The following is a 12,898-nucleotide window of genomic DNA, read 5'->3' on the forward strand; positions in this document are numbered from 1 at the left end:
GCTTTATGAAAGCAATAATCCTACTGGTTGAGCAGAGGGTCCCACCACATTCCAGACTGCTTCAATGGCTCTTTAATCGAACACTTCTGCTTCATACAAAGTTTATTCTTTTTTCTTTAGCAACTTTACCTTTTCGTAAACTTTGTAATGGCAAAAATGACCTCCAGCTCATGATAATTCCTTATTATTGACCATGCGAGTCAAAGGGCTTGACTTTTAATTCACTTTCCATTAAACAGCCTGCTGAGACGGATCATCTTGCGGTCACCGGTGTTTTAACAGTATTTTCACATCATGGCTGACCATCTGCTTTTAGAGCCATCTCACTGTTTCTTTGCGATAAAGTCACACAACCATTTCTTAAAAATAAAGTCCATTCTCTAGCACAGAAATAGAAATAAAAAAACATTAAAAGAGGAAAGAAAGACTTCAAGCTTATGTTTCATTTTCACTGATGAAAACCGCCGTAGAAAAAGGCAGTGTATCATTGCAAAGGTGTACAAAATAGTTGGAAACTCCAAGAATAAAACATCTCCATTAGTAAGCGGGTTTATTGACATAATTGAACATGACAATGTATAACATTTATTCATTTCCCACTGAAAGACTTTCCAGTGAAACTGTTTTTACATAGATCCAGGCATTAAGCATTTTCAGTGATGTTCTGCCTTTGAAAGCGTGGGTGGTCAGAAGAACCAGAGGTCTTTTCCAGACTTTCAATGGGACTCAATATTACACTGCTGGGCAAGAGAAACAGCTAAGAGATGCAGTCACTCTATGAATGAAAAAAGCTAGGAGCACGAGGGGTGTACGACAGCCCAAAGGTTGCAAACAAGAGCGAACTACACCTCTCCCATGTACCAAAATGCTCAGAATCTGAAACAAGCCCCGGAAGCAAACTAAGAATGACAGTCTATTTCCTGTGGTTTATTAAGTTTTGGCCCCACAGATAAGACTGCCAGAAAAGCAGCTGTACTTTAAGTGGTCTGGACATTTACTCATCGGAATATAAACAAAGATCAGCTCATTTAGATCCCTGGGTCCCTGCTCAGCTGTTGGGACGAGGGCAGGCCTGGTTCAGTGGAGGCCATATATAAAAGGAGTAGGCTGGGGTTGAAGGACCCCTGGACTATGACAGATTCCCTGAGTCATCAGGACCCTCAGGGGCTTAAGGCCCTAAACAGAAGATTCACTGTTAGCCTTAGCACCATTGCAGTGGCCTCCACGGCACCCCACTGCCCATAAACCCATAACCACGGTGAATCTAGCCGTGCACACCCTCTTAGTGACTGCATTTTTAGACCACACACAAAATTATAAATGTAAACCAAAGCACTACATTTAGTGATAAACATGTACTTCATAAATATCAGGGAACAAAAGTATCCCAAATAATTGAAAACAACTGAGCAAATGAAGCCTAACCCTAAGTTTAAAACAAAAACATTTAAGAGAAATACTGCAATTATTAACTAAAAGATAAAATTTAATAATACAGTAAAACACTGAGTAGTGAAGGGATTAATTTGCAAAATATATAATTAGTTCACAGTGAGGTTTAAGTACTCAAAACAATCTTCTGGTTTTAGTAGAAACAGACAACCACTGATGTACATTTTTTTCACATTTTTCCCACTAATTTCTTCCCCTCTACTATTTCATATAGAGTAAGACATCAATGTGATCAAACATTACACTACCAACTGACAATCACCTTTTGCTCCCCTCCTATTAGGAAATCACCTTTATCAGCTAACTGTGCAACTCAAGAGAAACAGGCACAGTCAACTACATGTCACTGATAAAAACATGAGAAGTACCACAGCACACTTATTCCAATTTGAACACACTGTCAGAGATGTAGTAAGTGAACTAGAATGCTGGCATTCCCTATGGGGTCATCAGTTACACACACATTACATTCTTTTATCAAGTCTGGCACTGAAATTTCCTTTTCCATATATAGGTTTAAAAAATAAACTTAAACAGCCACAGGGGCAACCCTGACAGAGAAGGCTCGCATGCAGCCGTCTCCTGAGAAAGTGTGTAATCTTAGTGAACCCTATGGTCAGCAATCGTTCTTGTGGGGTTAATGTAAAAATAGTTGAACGGCCGGCTCAACTAAAACAGTCCTTGACTTTATTCGTCAGTTTACATGTCAGAGCTCTTCACATTGTTGAAAAAAAAAATAGCGTCTCTATTTAAACATTAAGTTATCCTGAATGTTCTATCAACCAACATAAAAGAGTTCCTTGGCGAGTGTGTTAAACTTTACCACCTGTTTACAACATTGCCCTTCTTGGCAGAGACCACCAGACCAGTGGAGTCAGTTGCCAAGCCTCCTTTGTAATGGTAATAGGTTCCTTTTTCCTTAAATAGAAACAAAACTCCTTTGTTTGATACTGAACAAACAAAAGCATGCACCCAAATCTCTCTCCGGCCATGTTGGGGGCACAAGCACCCTTTTCTACCCCAAAGGCGGCCAGGCTATTGTATTGCAATGCCACAAAAGCCATTCCCATAGCCGCGCCAAGGTCTCCACGTAAATAAGGCCTCCCACCTCCGGAATCCACCATCCATTTGTTCCCTACTCTTGGCCGTGACCACTAACACCATCCATGTAGTTAGTGAGTGAGTACTGAGAATTGGGGGGTGGTGCCGAATTGGCTGTCTGTCCCCTTTGGCGCCTCTGGCAAGTGCACAAAAGGTGGAAAGGAGAAGGTCTGATAAAATGAGATCTTCCCCTGAGGTGGGCTGAGGGGCCCCATGGAGAGGTGGCTCCTCAAGGCCAATGAGAAGGTCTTCACTCCCCTGGAGGCCCCGGAGCTAGTCAGCAAATCTCTGCAGGAGATGGTCCTCCCGCCTCAAGCTGCCGCCCGCGCCGCCGCCCCCGCTGTCCATGAAGCGGTCGCAGGGGAACTCGATGAGGTCCGCCTCGCTAAGCGCGCACACGGTGGTGCGCGGCCGGTGCGACTGGAATCCAGAGAAGTCGGCAGACACGCCGGTGCCCATGGAGCGCAGCGGCCGGCGCGTGGAGTACATGTGGCGAACGTGCACCGGGGCGCCGCCCTTCCGCCTGGCCCGTAGCTTCCTCCGCAGCCAGCGTGATGCCCAGGCTGCCAAGGCCAGGAGCACCAGCAGCGCGTTGACGGCCAGCAGGGCCAAGGTCAGCATCTGGTAGTCGACGCTGCTCTGGCTCCCAGGCTCCGGCAGGGTGACCAACCCGGCGCAGTGGTCCCGGGGGGCCACCGGGCAGACCCGGCCTCCGAGCACGCCCTCCACGCACACCAGGTAGGGGGTGTCCCCGCGCAGCTCGCGCAGTGTGGCCGAGTCGCTGCGCTCGGGCAGGTAGACGAAGCGGTGGAATTTAGGCTGCTGGCCAAAGCGATCGAAGAGCAAGCGGAAGCGCGCGCCGCCCAGCGGCCGGGGGCTGCGGTGCTCGCGCACGGCCCAGCGCACTGAGGCGCTGTCGGGGCCCACCGCCTCCACCGTCAGGTTGCACAGGATGAACTTGTTGAAGTCGCACGGGTCGGACACCAGCGGCGGCAGGCCGACCCCAGCGTCGGCCTGGGCGGCGCTCTCCTGCTGCTTTGCGACCAGGCGCTGCTTCGCCGCGCGCTGCCAGGGGTCGCCGGCGGGCGGTGGCGCAGAGGCGGGCGCGGCTGTCGGGGTGGGCTCTGCGTGGACAGGATCGGCCGGAGTCGGACGTCCCCGCTCGGGCTTCTCGAGCAGGTCAAGGGGGTGTGGCGCGGGGCCCGCTGCAGCAGCGGCAGAGGGGGGCTGCTGGAGGCCCGGGCCCCGTCGGCTCAGCCTCAGGGCGCTGCGGTTGCCCAAGAGCTCCCTGGCGGCCCCATCCCAGGCCACCCCAGGCAGAAATCGCCCCCGCTGCTGTGGCTGCGGCGGCAGCTGCTCCGCGAGGCCACCTGCAGGGGGCGCCATCTCCCCCCCCGCGGCCGTGGGTAAGGGCCGCGGCTTGCTGTCGACAGTCGGGGAAACTGAGGGCGAGGGATCAGCGCAAGACCCATTCTGCAGTTGCTGGTCATCCAGGTAATCCAGGTACTTGCCCCGCAGGGCCGGGGGGTGGCGACACTGCACGAAGACGGTGAGAAGCCGGCCTTGTGAGTGCCAGTCGCCCATCCAGCGTTTCAGGCCCCGCAGCCGGCAGTCGCAGGTCCAGCCGTTGCCGTCTAGATCCAGCCGGTAGAGGGCCGGGCTGGCGGCGAAGATGTCCCCGGAGAGGGCGCTGAGCGCGTTGTCGCGCAGGCTGAGCTCGCGCAGCCGGCCCAGGTGGCCAAAGACAGTGGGGTGCAGAGCAGACAGCTCGTTGCCGCTCAGGTCCAGCGCCTCCAGGCTGTGCAGAGGCTCCAGCAGCGCCACGGGGAGCTGGCTCAGCCGATTGCCCTCCAGGCGCAGCTCGCGCAGGGCCTCCAAGCCCCAAAAGGCCTCCGGCGCGAGGTGCGTGAGCTGGTTGCCCCTGAGTGAGAGTAAGCCAAGGCGTGGCAGGTGCTGAAAAACACGCGGCCCTAGGTGCTGCAGGCTATTGGCCGAGAGGATGAGCGTGGAGAGGGAGCGCAGCGGTGCGAAGGTGGCCGCATGGCGTAGAGAGGGCTGCAGCTCGTTGGCAGAGAGGTTGAGGAAGCGCAGCTTGCCCAGCTGGGCGAAGGCGTTCTTGCCCAGAAAGCGTATCCGGTTGGACTCCAGATGTAGGTAGAGCAAGTTACCCAAGGGTGCGAAGACCGCGTCAGGGAGCGCCCCCAGGGCGTTCCCGTCCAGCCGCAGCTTGACCAAGCTCTCCAGGCCGTCGAAGGAGCCGCGGCTTAGGCGGCCGATTTCGTTCCCGTTGGCGTAGAGGATGCGCAGTTTGCGCAGCGGGGCCAGCGTGCCCGGGGCGAGCGCCTGCAGGAGGTTGTTCCCCAGGTAGAGCTCCTCCAGCCGCGAGAGCTTCTCGAAAGTCTTGGGGTGCAGAAAGCGGATCTGGTTGTACTGCAGGTCAAGCCGTCTGAGCTGCCCCAGGCGGTGGAAGTCGAAGGCCGTGATGTTGGTTATGAAGTTGCCGCCGAGGCTGTAGGTGAGCACGTCCTGGGGGCTCGGCAGCGAGCTGGTCTTGGGCACGGCGCGGAGCCCCCTGTTGGTGCACAGGAGGTGCTGGGGGTGCTGGCAGTCGCAGCGCTCCGGGCACACAGGCTCGGCCCGCGGCGGGAGCGCGAGGCAGCCGCACACCACGAATAGGAAGCGCACGGCGCGGGCAGCCTCCATCGCCGCCCGCCCTGCGTGCTGAGGCCGGATCGTCCTCTTGGCCCGCCGGCTCTGTGTCTCCTCTGCATTCCCCTTGGCCTGGCCAGAGTCACTAAATGGCCTCTTTCGGACTTCGCTGCGCGGTCCAGCCCCTCCTCCGCCCTTTGTCCGGTGGCTGGCGGATCTCTACAGGCGGGCTTCGCCGGGCCAAGTCAGGCGGCGCAGGGCGCTTCGCGAGCTCCGGGTGCTACTTGTTGCATTTCTGCAGAAAACTGTTTCTCCGGGTGCGCGTCGGGGTGGGGGGGGCGGAGGGAGGGAGCAAGACCTGAGCTTTTTGTTTGCAGCGTGAGTCCGGAGAGCTGGATTCCCTGGCACGGATTCTCCCCGCCGAGCGGATTCCCCAGCTGCAGGCGGGAGCCCTTCCAAGAGCTCCTCGGGGCGCGGCTTGGCTGCTGCGCCCCGGCGGCTCGGCCCCCGCAGCCCCGCGCTTCCTCGCTCTGGGTCCCAGAACCGGAGCGCGGCCTCCGTGGAACAGCCGGGGGAGGAGCCGGGGGTGCGCAGACTGCGTCCGGAAGGGACCCAAGTCGGCGAGTGGCGAGCAAACCGGGCGGAAATTCGTTCTTCCCACACTCTGCCCCCCGGGGATGCAAGCAGAGAAAGAGGAGACGGCGGAGGGAGGACAGACCCCGGCAGGGGGAGGAGGAAACGCTAAGTGGCTCCGCGTCTGGTCAACCTGAGCCCGGGACGCCAAGTGAGAAAAGTAGGGATTAAAAACAGCTGTACGGGTCGGACGCGCAGGCTGGGGGCGGGGGTGGATTACCGGGCGAGCAAACGGGATTTGCAGACAGAGACCTTTTTATTTTAGAAGAATACGCCAGTCGCTTCGGAGCAGTGGGAGCGTGGCTTGTCTCATTCGTTTTTAAGTCACTTCTCTTCTAGGTGCCACCCTGCGGGAAGTTCGGCTGCACGGAGTCCTCCAGCATTCTGCAGGCCCTTTGGGGAGCACAAGGGTGTCTGCAAAGAGCATGGGCAGGCTACTGTCGGAAGAGACTGGGTCGACCCATTCTAACTGTTGCGTGTTGGGATTTTTGACATCGTTGTACTGGTAGCCGAGGAGAGACACCGCCCCTTTTTAGGGATCTGAACTGAGTATTTGCTTGGCTCTGCTGTAGGCGACAGCATGGAGGAAGCTCAGAACTGGTTCTACCACCGTGGAAGTGTATCTGTCAGATTTTGATGATTTAGTCCCATTAATTCTCCTGCAGTCTTATAGCCCTTGGGGTAGGCTCTGCACGTGTGCATATGTATAATAACCTTCACAGACCCTCTGGGAACTTCTGCCTGCCGGTCCCTCCTGCTTGATGCCTGGGCTTGCAGGGATCTTCAAAGTCATTAGGCCTAAAAGTTCTCAGGCCTGGCTTAGGTGGGAAAGTAGTATCATTTATTATCAATAGAGAATGGAGCATTTATCAATGGCTCCTTTGAGGGCAGCCCCTGCTGAGAATAAGAATGGGCCAGGAGTAGTTGTTAATTACTATTTGTTCCTGCAAACTATCTTGCTAAAAATAAAAGCCCCTTCTCCCTTCCATCCCAAAGTGTTCAGAAAATGTAATATGAAGGACCTATTCCGTGGAAAATGAAAGGAAAGAGACATAGGCTCACCTCAAGAGGCTGACAGTCTAGTGGGAAGGGCAATCAAGGCATGGAGGGATTAAATGCTCCTGTAAGGCAGTGGTATAAGAAAGCTGCAAGATCCAGAGGATTTTTAATAATTCCACTGTTTGACGGTGATTAATTGCCTCATTTAACAATTCATATAGGCAGGTGATAGAGACAGGTTCTGAATTTAAGGAAAGATGAGATCATTGGGGATGGGGTCAGTGAAGACTTACAGTAAGCAGGGACCCCAGCTCCAGGGAGGTGGGGTTGGAGAACTAAAGCTGGTAGGCAGTGAAATGTCCATTCAGGGCACAGTGAGCAGACCAAGTTTGCTTGTGATTTGCTTTGAGTTTTGAATAAAAGATGAACTTGGGGAACCAAGTGTCTGTCTTAACAAGATGAGAGATGAAATCACCCAGTTGGTTAGGTAGTTTGGTTTTTGTTCTGGTTGCAAAAAATTTCTGAAACCCCTTTAGTTCTTGATTCCAGTCCTCCTTATGAAGGTATGGCTCTCCTAGAGAGTGAGACCCAAGCTTGCACAGTGTCGCACAAACTCGCCTGATCTGGACCCCAGAAGCTGTTAGGAGGACCTTCAGTCCTTGCTGGCAACAGAGAGCATCCTGATTTTTCAGCGGAAAGAATGCTAAGAAGCTGCTGGCTTTCAAATGGAACCACTGGATCTACCTGGTATGGAGCTGTGGCTGCATCTGCTTTGAGCCCACAGTCTGGGGACATACAACAGCTTTCTGAACAGGAAAGAGGCTGGAATCTGAGAGAGGTGTGGTATGGAAGAGGGAAAAACAGAAATCACACCCTACTCCTTTGCATAAGCCTGCTCTCCTCCTGACTCTTCACAGGAAACTTACAGAGTGAGGACAGCAGGTGGTGTTCCCTCAGAGGGCCACTATCTCTCTCTCTGTTGGGGACCGGGGGTGTCTTTCCTTCACAGATGCCTCTAAGTAAGATTTACAAAGTTATCAGACCCCTGTAGATGTTCAGTATTTTTTAATGTTTTGGCTGGCTTTGATATTATTGCCCAGTGTTTAATATTTCAGTAGTCCCAGATTACAGGTAGAAATAACATCATACATGGTTTCAGGTCAAAAGGCAATTGCTTTTCCATAACATTCCATTTTCTTGAAGTAATCCATCTGCCGCATATCATTAACCTTGTTTAAAGTGGATACAATGTGCCATATTTCAAGTAAGTATAAACAGTTTCTGGTAGGTGTCACAGGCACCCTCAATCTAGTTTCAGTAATAGTAAGATTTTGAGATCTATTGATTAAAGTGATAACACACCTGTGTGTGTGTGTGCATATAAATTCTTTCTGCAAAAGTGTGACTTTTAACAAATGCTTTTTTAAACAAATGCTTCCCTTTTTAAACACATATAACCTGAGATCAACTTTACAAATGAATGACATTTAGACAGTTCAGAGTACATTTATGTGATATTCATGTGTGCCTCCGGTGGTCTCCATTTCTGTGACACTACACGTTCAGGTGTTTGATTTATTTTCAGACCATCTCTGTCTTCCAGGAATTAAAATGGTGTTTTGCTTGAATTCAGCAGTACTTAGAACCCCCTGGTAGTGAAAAGTTATAAAAGCAACTCCAAAACTGCATTTGCTAGGTATCCTTATTGCTGCTGGTGATCAGGCAAGAAGCATTTAGTGAGGATTTTGCGTGTGCCGAGTCCCGGGATGAGCGATGGGAATGCAGTGGCTGATGAGATGCAGTGCCAGACCTCAGGGCTCAGCAGCTGAGTGGAGAGGCTGATGGGCAGGGAGCAATTGCAGTGCCAGGTGATAAGAGCTGTGGGAGCCCTGAGGAGGGCACCTGGCTTGGCCTGAGAGCTTGAGGAAGGCTTCCAGAAGAGGGAGGTGCTGAGTATTACCTTGCTTTTTTTTTTTTCTGGTGAGGAGATCAGCCCTGTGCTAACATCTGCCAATCCCCCCCCCCTTTTTTTTTTTGCTGAGGAAGACTGGCCCTGGGCTAACATCCGTGCCCATCTTCCTCCACTTTATATGGGACGCTGCCACAGCGTGGCTTGCCAAGCAGTGCGTCGGTGCGTGCCTGGGATCCGAACCGGCGAACCCCAGGCCACGGCAGCGGAGCGCACACACCCAACCGCTTGTGCCACCGGGCCGGCCCCCTGAGTATTACCTTGAAGATGAGCAGGGTGGTCAAGGAGGGAAGCCTGGGGACATGTGCAAGAAAGTGATTTAGGAACCTCCAAATCTCTGCCTGAATCTTTGTTGGTGAGAATTTTTTTGACATCTGTATTTTTTAACGGTATCACACAACCTTACTCATACAATGACTTCCAGATAAACATTTCCTTATTCCCCTTTCAGGATTTTAGCAGCCAGTTGACATAGTCATATTTGCACTGCAACATCAAGAGGTTTCTCTGCCTAAATAAAGTAGCTGCCATACAAAGAAAATGTTATCTATCTAGTTCTTGCCTTCTAGAACCTTGAAATCTCTGACAGTGGTTTGTGTGGAACATGTGTTGATAGAACATCCAGACCAAGGTATTCACTTATGTAACATATACAGGGGCATTGTATAGATAGTCTATACACAGCACCACTCTGTGACCCAGGCAGCCTGGGCCCCTACTCTGGACCCTGTACTTTAGAGGGCATTGTTCCAGTCCTCCTCTGGCTGGATCCTTCTGCATAAGAGCAAGATTTCAGGCTTTCAAAGGGATGTGCCCACTCACAGCCCACACCCCCACTCTTGCTTAAGGTTCCTGGGACCCTGGAATTCCCTGACCAACTGCCTAAGTCTGTGCAGGCCTTCTACCCATCTGTTCTGCTGGGGGCCATTCATGCCGCAAGTATATATACCCCTAGGGCCAGGGGAAGGCCAAAGGACAGCTGTGCAAAAAGAATCGGGAGGTGTGGGCTGGGATTTCACTGGTATGCCTGAGAGGCTTCAGGGTGACTCCTGGTAATGCAGGAGCCAGAGCTGAGAAAGGGAGCGTGGGCCAGGGATCTCCTCTCATGCTCTAACCCTGGGCTTCTCAAATATTGGAGACAGGTCTGTCCACATGTAGCATTTTAGGAGGAGAAAGTACATGTACTTTGATTTAGAAAGAACAAGGAGAAAAATTAGAGGAGTTTGAAGGAAAGCACTTTTTAAAAATGTAAATTCTACACTATTGTAACATAGGCTATGCCTAATTTTCTATAAAAAGCAATACTTTTTAGTAAAAGCAAGGACATAGTTATCTTTATTTAAATGCCTGTTTCTTAACTGTGTAATGTCTGTTTATGGATGGATCCAGGCTTCATCAGGTTCCAGGAGATTTAAGCATATATTGATTATGCTTAAATGTATAATTTGCATCATCACAAGTGGAAATCCAGGAAGGAATGCTGTTCGTAAGAGAAACAAGAGCTTTGTCATTTTACTTTTGGAAAGCTCGCCCTTTAAATCTCAAATGCACTAGGGGTAGTTTCAGAGGTCAGAAGCACAAGCAAGTTTGGGCTGGTTCCATGACACATATGTGTGGTGTAAGGGTTCTCGGGGGTTCTTGCCCAGGCGTGGAATCTTCTTGGGCTTGCCAGGGAGGTACACTGCTTTCTTCCCAGGCACGCTGTGGTCTCCTTGAACTTGGGCTGTAGAGGCAGGAAAGATTCCGGGCCATGTCTTCAGCAGCTCCTGGCGCTGGCATGAGTTGGCCCAGGCGCTGCCTTGGTGCAGAATGGGTTGAGGGAGGTGGGTTCAGGCCAGATCCCCCCTGCAAGGAGACGTGGAGCTGGCCGAGCCCCACTGGGGCAGTTTCCCAAAGCTTACTCAGGGCAGCCTGCAGAGATGGCAGCTGCTTCCTCACCCCACGTGGGCCAACCCCAGACAGGCAGTGTGGCCCCAGACACAGCAGAAATAGGAAACGGAGAATCCCCAGTGGTCCCGTGGCATGTTGTCAAACGGCTCCCAAAACTCTCTTTCTCTATCTGAATAAGCTTCATCTTAGCCCCAGTCTGAGAGGCAAGTTTCTTTGCCTTGAGGATTAGGAATATGAATAAGAGAACCACTGGTTTACAGTATATGTGGATTCTCCATTTTTTCCCTCAAAGATATAAAGGAATGCAGATCACCAGCTAGGTATCAGCCTTATCAAATCAGAATCTCTGGGGGCAAAGCCCCGGCACCTGCGTTTATAAGCCACCAGATGATTTTTATGCATACTCAAATTTGAGAAAACTAATAGACAATATATGACTGGCACTTATGTGGTGCTGTTGGCAATAGTCTAAGCACACTACATAAAGTAACTCATTTATTTGCACGATGACCTTGTAAGGTAGGAACTATTGTTGTCCCCATCTTACAGAGGAGGAAACTGAGGAGGTTATTAAAAATACAGGATCCTAGGCCCACCCCCAGAGAATCTGGTTCAGAACCTCCAGAATTGGGCCTCGAGGTCTTTCTTTAGCACGTTCCCAGGTGTCTTAGGTGTTTTCACTGAACAAGAATTCGTAAGGGCTTTTTCAGACATTTCAATGTCTCCTTTGTTAGGAGCCTAGGGATAGAAAGAGGAGGCTGACAAGACCCATGGCTTCTGAGAGCTCAACTCCCCAGCTCAACGTGGCTGGGGAGTTAAATGTATATAAGACGATAATCCAGGAGGATAGTGCCAACATAGATGAATACGATGAGCACAATTTGCTGTAATAGCAATTATTTTTTGAGAAGAAAATAATAAACTAAAACTTTTGTAGAAAACATCAGTCCACATAACACTGTATGTGTTGAAGCCCATTTACAATGTGACTACTTCTAACCCAGTTGATGTCCAAGGAAAATGCTTATCCATGAGTTCAAAGATACCTGATTATTTGAAACTGACATGTATAAACAGATTGCATATCTATAAGAACTATAGTGAACTGTAGGCTCTTCTGCAAGCCAAAAAAGGAAAGGCAGTTGTTGACGGAGCATGATGACTTAGGAAATAAGGCGAATCCACATGCTGTTTATGGTTACAGTACAGAGTTTGTTTTTATGTAACTGAAATTTTATGACAGTAATATAGTCGTGTCTTCGCTTAGAATGCAATTGAGTCAGTAGCCTAAGGAAATGCTCTAGGTATCAAAGTGTCTCTTAAATACTAAAATATTTGTCATCTCTAGGCACCAGCCCTGTAATTGTATTTTGTGGTACAACTTTCCACTATTCTTTTATTTGGATTTCTTCATACTACAGTAATAACATTTATTTAGCCATTTATATCCCCACCCAGCTGGAGGGCAGCAGCCTTGTTTATTTCGTTTTTGTGGTACTCAGCAGCTGTTGTTGAATTGTCAAGGGGTTTTCATAAATAGCTAGAAGAAAATTTTCAAAAATGTTAACAGTTGTCTTTACACGGTGAGAAATGAATAATTGTTTACACTTTACTTTTTGGAGTTTTCTAAATGATGTACAGTTACTATGTATTTCTTTGAAAAACAATACAAAAATTTTTTTAAATAAATGCTTTCATAACTAATATCTGGTTTTAACGTGAACGTAAGCCTCAGGAGGCCATTAGGTGAGGATTGTTCATATCCTCCATTTGGAGGAGAGGATGCTAAAAACTAGAGACGTTAGCTAATTTCTGGAATGATCCACCATTATAATGGTAGAGTGCAGACCACAGTGTAAGCCATTGGCTTCTATCCCCAGGTTTTTATAGTTGGATCTTGCTGGGCTCTCTGTTGATACAAGCCTCTATGTACAACTAATGAGGCCAGTGCTGGTGATATTCAAAATATTTAACAACTGGTATGGTAAGAGCACCAGCACATCAGGTTTGGCACTGCCCAGTCAGCACAGACGGAGGCCATGTACGACCAGCCCAGCTGTGCCAGTGCCCACCAGCTGAAAGTGGACTTGCCTGGACTCGATTAAACTTTTTGAATGATGCTTTAGACATCTGTTTTTTTCCCCTTAATAACTACATGATGAAAAACAGTTTGCTTAGGGCTTGGGCACAATAATTAGTAACCAT

At 50.0% G+C, this 12,898-nt stretch overlaps 1 protein-coding gene across 1 annotated transcript; it reads right to left on the reverse strand.

Moving 5' to 3' along the window:
• Positions 1-539: 539 nt before the first annotated feature.
• Positions 540-5,683, reverse strand: TRIL (TLR4 interactor with leucine rich repeats). The gene has a single exon (XM_058527589.1). It carries the CDS (start codon positions 5,254-5,256, stop codon positions 2,827-2,829), a length of 2,430 nt encoding a protein of 809 aa, XP_058383572.1. The 5' UTR covers positions 5,257-5,683; the 3' UTR covers positions 540-2,826.
• Between the last annotated feature and the right edge of the window lie 7,215 nt (positions 5,684-12,898).

Source organism: Diceros bicornis, chromosome 3 (genome assembly GCF_020826845.1).
Source record: "Diceros bicornis minor isolate mBicDic1 chromosome 3, mDicBic1.mat.cur, whole genome shotgun sequence".
Lineage (NCBI taxonomy): Eukaryota > Metazoa > Chordata > Mammalia > Perissodactyla > Rhinocerotidae > Diceros > Diceros bicornis.

Excerpts from the sequence above, each read along its gene's own strand:
- TRIL (XM_058527589.1), bottom strand. The coding sequence starts at position 5,256 with ATGGAGGCTGCCCGCGCCGTGCGCTTCCTATTCGTGGTGTGCGGCTGC.